At 38.9% G+C, this 9,888-nt stretch overlaps 1 protein-coding gene across 1 annotated transcript in view; it reads left to right on the forward strand.

The window, feature by feature from the left end:
• The window catches only part of RAB11FIP1 (RAB11 family interacting protein 1), a 28,582-nt gene extending 18,786 nt beyond the window's left edge, over nt 1-9,796 (forward strand). The window contains 4 exon segments of the mRNA XM_006916311.3: nt 1-178; nt 937-1,045; nt 6,484-9,004; nt 9,119-9,796. The exon segment at nt 1-178 is cut by the window's left edge and continues 16 nt beyond it. Of these exon segments, the coding sequence (XP_006916373.1) occupies nt 1-178; nt 937-1,045; nt 6,484-6,702 (506 nt within the window). The 3' untranslated portion in view covers nt 6,703-9,004; nt 9,119-9,796.
• Nucleotides 9,797-9,888: the final 92 nt, after the last annotated feature.

The following is a 9,888-nucleotide window of genomic DNA, read 5'->3' on the forward strand; positions in this document are numbered from 1 at the left end:
GCTATCCACACTCTGACACTCACCACACCAGTACAGCAGAATCTCAAAAAAAAGCAACAGCAGAGGGCCTCCCTGGTAAAGTGGAAAAATCTGGCAAGAGGAAGCCGCTTCTTCAGGCCTGGGTCTCACCCTCGGAGACACATCCAGTCTCAGCTGGAACTGGGTCAGCCAAGCACAGGTGAGAGTCGGGGAAGATTGTCTTCGTAAATGTGAGCAATGTCACCCTTTGTTTTTGCTTGCAGGTTATTATTAGGGCTTTCTAACTACACAGATGTTTGTTCTGATGGTGCAATCCACCTGTTTTGCTGATACAGCCTCTTTTAAAAGGGCTGTCTCCTGTGGTGGGAATACCTCAAGACACTCCTGTGTTTGTAGCAAGAATGTAGTAGTAGTCTTCAGACATAGTTTAGGAATTATTCTGCGCAATCAGGTTTAGAGCTCTCAAATTGCAGAGATGTACTATGACCAGTATCTTAATGGTCTTAGAAACCAGCTGAGATTGAGTGATAAAAATTAGCAGTGTCTAAAGCTTCCTTTAATCACCACCCAGTGTGAAGCTGGCATGTTTGTTCCGAGCTCTTTCTTTGCCACCGAGGAACAGAAGGCTCTGCAGGGACTCCCACAGTGGAGACCTAGGCTGTAATTGCCTCCAAAACTAAGAGACTGTCTTTAATGTTCTCCTGACACTGATAATGAGGACAAGGGGTTTGTGGTAATGCCAGGACACCTGGCTCTAAAGGCGTGCTTTGTTGGCTTACATATGGCTGCCTAGTGCTGACCGCTTTCATTTCCACAGGAAATTGGCGTGTGTTAGACCGGAGATGTGAATAGAGCATGTCACCATTCTCCCTCCTTTTCTCTATGGCTGGCTGCCATCTTTGAGATGGGTTTTGCCATTACAGAAAAGTCTAAGAATCCTTTCCCCTTTCTCTTTAGACTTCATCCTGTGAAGCCAATGAATACAACAGCCACCAAGGTTGCTAACTCCAGCTTGGGAACTGCCACTATCATCAGTGAGAACTTGATCAATGAAGCCATGATGAAGGTATGTCTTCTCCAAGAAGTAGTAGGCATGTTAGTTAGGGATCTATAAAAAAACCTATTGCCAGAGTCACCGTTGTATATGTCTCATTGGGCAGCAGGTAATCTAGGAGTAACTTAACCATATATCTCAGGTCTTTGGATAATCTTTGGAAGCCCCTACGTTTTCCACTGAATAATTACTTTTCCTTTTTAGTAATTTGGTTATGGTTGAATTTTTTGTGTCTCAAGTAATGTGATTGACATTAGTACTTCTCTATAATGAGAAGAAAATGTCACCCACCATCTGGCCCATTCAAATGAAATATTTTCATTTTTCCATGTAACTTTTTTTTATCTTTTGTCAAGAATGTAAAATTCTTGTAGTTGTAATCATTGCACGGATGTACTTTCTTGTAACTTTATTCTGAAATAATTTCAAATTTTAAAAAAAGTTGCAAGAATAGTACAAAGAACTCCTGTATACCTTTCATCCCAATTCATCAATTGTTAACATTTTATCAGATTTGCATTTTTCATTCTCCCCCTTCTCTCCTCCCTCTTTGTTCACTCTTTGTATATTCATAATTTTTTTTCTGAACCATTTGAGAGTAAGTTGCTTATATCATGCCTTTCTTACTCCTAAATGCTTAAGTGTGGAAATCAACCTCCTAGATGATTTCTGCTTTAGAGGGTTTTTATCCTGCCCTTTCTGGTTCTAAGAATAAGGACTTTTATCAAAATCAAAAAATTTATCATTGATATAATACTCTTTTCTCATTAATAGTCTATATTTCAATTTCACCGGTGGTTCCATTAATGTCTTTTTTAGGGTTCCACATCCAATCCAGGATCACTCATGTTTAGTCATCTTGCTTCTCTAGTCTCCTTTATTCTGGAAGAGTTCCTCAGCCTTTTCTGTCTTTCAAGACATTGCCATTTTTAAGAGTTCGATCAGTTGTTTTGTAGAATTTTCTTCAATTTGGACTCTTCTGATATTTCCTTCTGGTTTGGTTGAGGTTATGCGTTATTGACAGGAATTAATTATACAAAGTGTCCTTCTCAGTGTATCGTATGAAGAGGCACATTATATCAGTTTGTACCAGCAGTGGAAGTGTTAACTCTGATGACTTAGTTCAGGTGGTATCCACCCAGTTTCTCTTTTTCCCTTTACAATTAATAAGAAATTTGCAAGGAATTAATTTCAGACTATGTAAATATCCTGTTCCTCATCAACCTTTGATTTACAGGCTTTAGTATCCATTGATGACTATGGTAGTTGTAAAGTGATGATTTTCTAGCTCCATCACCAGCATAGAAACACGTAATTCTCTTTTTCACTTAGTGTATCATAAGTATTTTTGCATGTTGCTACTTAATTATTTTTTGAAATGGTTATACCCATATTCACTTAACCACTTCCCTATTATTGGATATGTAGGTTGTTTTCTGTTTTTCTTTGCCTTTTTTTAAATTAAATTTACTGAGATAACATTAGTTAATAACATTATATAAATTTGAGGTGTACAACTTTATAATGTTTTCTGTTTTTGAAGATGAATAACACTATAGTCAGCAATTTCTTACACAGAACCTTTCCCCTTCCTTTAGATTATTTCCTTAAGCTAAATTTCCAGGAAGAATATTGCTGGATTAGAGGGTCTCTTGTCTTTAAAAAGCTTAGGCTAACATTAAAAAAAAAAAACAACAACCTCCGAACAAAAACACAATCAACCTCTTAGATGATCTCTGCTTTAGAGTATCTTCATCCTACCCTTTCTGAATCAGAAAGGATTTGTTGCAGACCTCTGGTCTTTGACTCATTATCACATGGACTGGAGGAGAATGATTTACCAAGTGATTGGTGACCATTAGTGGGCAAGGATGTGTTGTGTTTCAAATACGTGGAGAAGAATTTCTAAGTGACTACTGGGGACCGTAGTTGGCAAAAAAAACCCTTTATTTCTCTTTTTGTTCGGGGCATCTGAAAGTTTCACTTAATCACAGATTTTACAGTCCCGTGGACTCCAGGACATCAAATAGTCTTTGTGTTTTTAAAAGAAAATTTTTTGCTCACATCTCCTTCACTCCTGCAAGCATTTTTAAGAGCTGGGTGGCTGTTATTGCCTGCCCTCATTGCACCTGTGCCACCAGGAGTTGGGCTAAAGGTTCACTGAAAGCTGGAGATCTGAGTTTCAGGCAAAGAGGCTAAGTCATAATAATGAATTGTTGCTGAAAATAGGTTAGCATCTTCTAGCCATCTTGCCTTCTCTTCCTTTGTCATGCATGCTGACGGGTAATTCTCAAAATTACCAGCTGTAGCCAGAACTGTGTACCTACTATGTTTTAGCCCTCACTAAATATGTACCATAACTTGACCAGCTCAGCTGGCTTATGTGGTTGTGTAGAAGAGGCAGCATTTGTCTTCCTGGAGTTACCATTATTTACCAGGAAATTGGGCAAAAGAACAGCATAAAAGGGATTGACCGTAATGAAAACTAGAGTCCTTTAGTGGCCTCCCATCCCCTCTTCCTTTTACTGTGGAATGCAGCTTGGCTCCAAAGAGAAACAACACCTAGCTTTCGGGAAGTGAGCAAAGCCTTTGGCTCCCGTTTTATTTACTCTTCAAAGCTTGTTTAATCAGGGGCTTATCTCCTGGCCCTGACTGAGAGAATAACTTGCCTTAAAACAAAGGCAGCTGCTACTTATTTTGCTCATGATTTGTAAGTCCCACTGCTGCCCCTTTGCCTGCCTGAAACAAATCTCTTGGTCCTGAACCATACCTAGTAAATACTCTGAGTAAATATAGAAAGTTTCTTGGAGATTGCTGTTGACTGCCCCCATAATAGACGCTTTGTACTAAGGCATAAACAATATTTATAAAAATGACTACTCTTTGGAATGTTGAAAAGTAAGAGAGAGGTTAGAGAAAGAAATTGCATAACTAAAGTTATGAAAAGCCAACCAGATCATTACTATAGTGGATGGGGGTGGGAATTTTTTTTTTTTAGGGCCTCCATCCTTTACAGATGATTTATAACTAGGGGTGTATTATTTACTCAGGTGGCTTTTAACACTTCCATTTAAAAATAATACGGCCAACTACATCCAAAAATCATCTGTCATATTATATGGAAAAAGTTGGATACAATTTGAATATATATCATTATTATTACAGCGATGTGGGGGAAAGCCAATGTAAAAATCCTGGAAGGAAATATGTGACAATAGGCACTGTCGTTTCTTGAATTAATGGGTATTTTCTTTGCACCTCTTCCTCTCCATGGCTGTTGCTCACTTTCTGTAATGCTGAATTATTTTATAGTTTTTTAAATCATCAGATATCTAGAATGATTTAACAGTCCTACATACTTTTCCCTTTGGATTACAGAATCTAAATTGAATAGCTGTTTGACAGTTTGTAAGAAATACTTTACATGAGCATGCCTTTTTAATTCTATGCATTTACCCTAAGGAAATTTTTAGAGATATGACCAAAGATTTATGTTAACAAATTTTCATTGAAGTGTTATTATATAATTGTGAAATTGAAAGCAACCTAAATACCCAGCATGAGAGAGATGGTTAAGATATATTGGAATTTTAAACATCCATTAAGAAAGCAGTTTTTGCTAAAATTTGCTGGGAAAATGCTCACAAAATAATAATCTAAAGAAGGTATAAAAACATGTTCTGTATGATGTTAAAGTTGTAAAACATACCATAAAGAAACCCAGGAAAAATAAGAAAGAGGCCCAAATGTTATGTGTGGGAGTGATAGGTAAAAATTTTTTCCCTCTTCTGTATTTGAGATTTTCCATGGTGAGCAAATATTTCTTATATAATTAAAAACAAAATCCTGTTATTTGGGGACGGAATTCAATTGTAATTCATCTCCAAGATCTAGTTCATATGTCACTCCATCTTTGAAGCTTGTGCGTCACCTGTGTAGCAGTGGTCTCCTGTTTGTTTAGCTCCTAGAGCATGTTGTACCTCTCTGAACTCTAACTTCCTGAGACTTAGATTATGGTCATTGAGCCCCCGCGTGTGTCAGGACCTGTGGGGACTTGGCCCCTACTCTCGAGAAACACCTGCTTGGTGCTCCCTCCAGGTGTCAGCTTCATCTGTCTCCCAAACTCTCTTGCAGAGTATCTTATGTAATCAATATTCTTGACTAAATAACGTTCTTATATGATGGAAGTGTATTCTAAAAACCCTTGAAGACATATTTTTGGCTGTTTACCAAGACTTTTTTTTTTTTCTTGATAGGATATATAAACAGACACACAACTTTTTTAAAAGATTGCTTTAAAAGTTTTTAAAAACTTTAAATAGAACATAAAGTTTGCCATCTTAACCATTTTCAAGTGTATATTTCAGCTGTGTTAGGTACATTCACATGGTTGTACAACGAATCTCCAGAATTCTTTACCAGACATGTAACCTTTTGGTTGAAGATTGTTTTTGGAAATCACAAATAGAACAGTTGTGGTCCAGAAGAGGTACCCTGTGAATGTATATCTTCAACAAGTTTAAAAAAAAAAAAAAAAAGATTAAGGCAGAAGCAGTTTTTCAAAAGTGGTCCAATATCTCACTTATTTCTGTGTAGTCTAGTCTGTTAGGTTAAAATCTTCCCTGTATATGAAAATATCAGTGTCTGTTTCTAAGCTAGTATTGTAATCATTGTGCTTTTCTTCCTAGCCAGGACATGAGGATGGGAATTCACTCTGAATTCTGGCTCGTGTAGGCATTTTTTGTCACTGGACCAAACAAGGCCTTCTGTCATGTTGTGACAGTGTTGACTATGCTCTTGACCTAGCTTCTTCTTGACCAGTCCTGAGCCATTAGAAGGGGTTGGTAGAAGGTGGCCTTTTAGCCTTTCTAAGTGAAACCATTAGACCCTCAGGGCAGTGAAAATGTGATTGCCTCAGAGTTCTGCAGGGAAAATTGTCTTGAGGTTGTCCAAGGACCTTGTTTCTTCAAACTTATAAATCTCCTGAGCCACAGATTTCAGGAAAAGTTAGTTTTGTTTTGTTTTTCCTTTTCCTGGAGACTTGGTATGACATGTTACTTTTAATATAATCCTTATCTTCTGTTTCCTTGTAGTTCCTGCCTGGTCAGTTTGCAGGTGGACTCCAGTCATCCCAGATTATAAATACTGATGATGTAATTCCTATGAGCCAAGTATGGGTTTTACATTTTTAAAAGGTCATAAAACAAAAAAACAAATGAACAACAAAAGTGAACATGCAATGAAGGCCATACGTGGCCTGGAAAGCCTAAAATATTTACTCTCTGGCCCTTTACAGAAAACTTCCATCAGTCACCAACCTGTTTTCCATGTCTGTTGAAAACAGGAGACTCGGATCACTAACAACAGCTTCCTCTTTTGTATTTCTTTTAGATATTTTGACTTCTTTGCTGACTTTATCACTTTTTTCTCCCTTTTTTTTCTCTCCAAAGAAATACAACCCCTCGGACCCTGCTTTTGCTTATGCACAGCTAACCCATGATGAGCTGATCCAGTTGGTCCTCAAACAGAAGGAAACGATAAGCAAGAAGGAGTTCCAGGTCCGCGAGCTGGAAGACTATATAGACAATCTGCTAGTCAGGGTCATGGAAGAAACTCCCAACATCCTCCGAGTTCCAGCTCAGGTCGGCAAAAAAGCAGGAAAGATGTGAATGGCCAGCATACAACACTGATGAGTTTGTTTCAACCTCCTCCTGCGGTCAAGGACTCGGTGTACGTGATAACCAGCGCACAGGCTCCAAGTTAGCGTCTCCCTTGCATGTTATCTGGCAAGAGTCAATTCCACTAATTGAAGCCAGGTTAATTATTACAATGAATCTTTTACTATACGTTCCCAGGGTTTTATTTTCAAATGCCACTGTGCCTTTAACTATGTTGTAAATATTTTATACCCTGACCAAAGACATGGTCATAAGATCTGATCCTGGTCCAGAGAGTCACATGATGCCAGGGGTATTAATATATTTTAACATTGGGGTTTTCTTTCTTTGATATTGAGATTCTAAAATACATGTTGCCCAGTCATTAAAGCTTGGGGTGAAATGAGAAAGACCATACAATTGCTGCTGTGTTACACACACTTTTGGCTTTTGATTACCTCAAGCATGGCTTTTTGGCTATAGATGCTAAACTTTGAGACCACGTCAACCTTCAGAGCTTCTTAGACTTGGTCTAGTTGTTTGACTGGAGTAGAGGAGTTTAAGAAAAGCTTCTCAATGTGCCATTTAAATTTTAAACGAGCTGCCTTTTCTAAACATTGGCTTCCACTGATCTCTAGCTTTAAAATGTGCCCTGTACAGACCCATGGGGCCTTGTGTGGAGATATGAGAAGTAGAATAGGGGACTGAGAGAGTTACTTTGTACTCAGGGGGAACTGGCCAAAGTCCCTTCTCTCAGGCAAGCAGGGTTCCTGCTGGCTAAATGGCCCCGTCAGTGCCTTGATAAGGGGTTGGGTGACCTAAGCACTTACTAAAAATGGTTCCACCAGGTATGGAATGATTTTAGTAGGGTTTCTGTGGCCTTTTCCCCCTGTGCCTTGGCTTGGGCCCTTGGTTTCCTCGTCAGTACCTCCTGGCATTCCCTGCTTGCCATTCTAAAATTGCGAAGAGCAAGAAGATGATCCTTATTTTTGGATTGCTGCTGTATTTTTAAAACTAGATTAATATACTTTTTTCTTTTTTTTAACTAAGACACTTGCTCCCTTCTTAACTATTTGCACCAGTTCAGATTCTTTAGGTAATTAGTAATCTAATACTGGAATTAGGATATCTCTGTATTACTCATTTTTTTCTCTTGGTTGTAACAGAATCCCGTGAGATCTTTATCTCTTTCCTGGGGGAGGGATATTATAGGCCAGTAGGGTGGGCAGGTGTCGATCTTAACAGTTATAAATTGGGGAAATCTATGTACATTCCTGTTTTATTGAGGTTAAGAGGCAAGATTGTTGACAGTGGAATTCCTTTTCAGGATCACGTTTGCTGTAACCTTAGTTGTATTGGAGCACTTTAATCTGAAAGATGATACTGTAACTTGATTTATCTAATTAGCTTTTAATTATCTACAGCTATTTTATTTAATACTCTCCCATAGTACTGGGGACAACTGTAAACTTCTCAGATGACTTGTATTTTTGTAGTGCTATGAAATTTATTTACATACCTACAAAGAGAACGGTATATTCACTTGAACTCTGAAAACGTACATGTATATATTTGTCCTGCAACACGTTTTTTACTTAATATAAATGTATTTTCACTGTGATAACCCAGTGCACTGGGGGACAACTATGCTCTGAATGACTTCTCCTTTGAAGAGCTGGCATGGAGACTTGCACTGTTCATGCGCGGTGGTTGGTTTGGAGATATCTGCTGCTAGGACCTTGGGGATGTACCTTGGTCAGTGTTTGAGAGGGACGTCTGGGTGGAGGAATGAATTCCTGTGCTCTGAAATGCCACTTGGGAACTCTGGAGAATGAAGGACAATTTACTTCAAGGGTGTCTGGCTTCTACCGATGCTGGAAAGAAATTCAACTTATAGCATTCCTGTACCTATCAAAGTACCTGGAAAAAATTCAACTTATAGCATTCCTGTACCTCTCAAAGTAGATAACCTGAAGGTTGTTTGTTAACTGTCCTTGAGGACTCTCCTTTGGGGGAGAATTTATCTAGGAAAAGCTTTAGCCTGTTCTGAGCCATTAAAAGGGGTTGGTAAGTTGAAGTGCTGGTCTCCTATAACTGGCGTATGTCTGAGGGCATGTGCCCTTCTACTCAGAGAACTGAGACTTGCCTTAGTTGCTGTGAATGCTAACATAGCTGATGGGCGCTGGGAGGAGGCTGTGCTCTGAAGAAGCAGGGGCATTTCCCTTCTTGGCCTTGAATGGCTGCCTCCAGAAAGAGCAGTCGGTACTTTAAATATCAGATTAAATGAACTTCATGTAATGAACTTCAGTTGGAGGTCACCTCCCTGAAACTCCCTTCTTGGCCTTGCATGGCTGCCTCCAGAAAGAGCAGTAGGTACTTTAAATATCAGATTAAATATCAAACACCTTGTAATGAACTTCAGTTGGAGGTCACCTCCCTGAAAAAAAACCATCAATCCTTTGCCTGGTTGTTTCATATCATCTCATTCCTTGGACTTTGATAGGTGTCCTGCCCTCCCCTGTGTTAACCTCATCAGGATAGCAGAATGTAGGAGCAAGAAAGTCTGCCCTTTGCCACACAGCACAGCTGTTGACCTGAGTGGAGAGGTGTGTGCATGTATGCATATGTGAACGGGATATATGTGTATGATTCCAGCTTTGCTAACTGGGAGCTCAAAAGGGCATAGAGGAAGGAAGGTCCACAGCACTCAGCCACATACTGTATTGAAGGCCAGAGGCAATTTAATGTTAAATTATGCAGGATTGTCCCTTACTGAGTCCCTTCTCCTAATTGACCTTTTTTTTTTTTATTTTCTGGAACTACTAATTAATAATCCTTCAAGGCTGAAAGATTAATTGCCTTCCTTAGGTAGAGAACTTAATCTCCTAGTATCCATACCAACCTCCACTCTGTTTTCTCAGTGTCTATTACATGAACTACTAACTTTACCTCTCCTTCCCTCCAACAGAAGGATCGCCAGTGTTTTTGGATTGTAGAATTATTTCCTGCTTTGTTACTTAGGAAATTTTGAATTTCTCTGATTTTGTTTTTAAGAAATAACTTAAAATTTCCTACAACACTAAATAAAATGGTACCACCTTTCAAAGATTTGTGTCTGTAGTTTAGTATAGGTGCAATAAAAATTTCTTCTGTCTTCCTGGACAACCTCTCTTGGGGGGTGACCAGTGTTTCTCACCC

Source organism: Pteropus alecto, unplaced genomic scaffold, assembly GCF_000325575.1.
Source record: "Pteropus alecto unplaced genomic scaffold, ASM32557v1 scaffold24, whole genome shotgun sequence".
In the NCBI taxonomy this organism is placed as follows: Eukaryota; Metazoa; Chordata; class Mammalia; order Chiroptera; family Pteropodidae; genus Pteropus; species Pteropus alecto.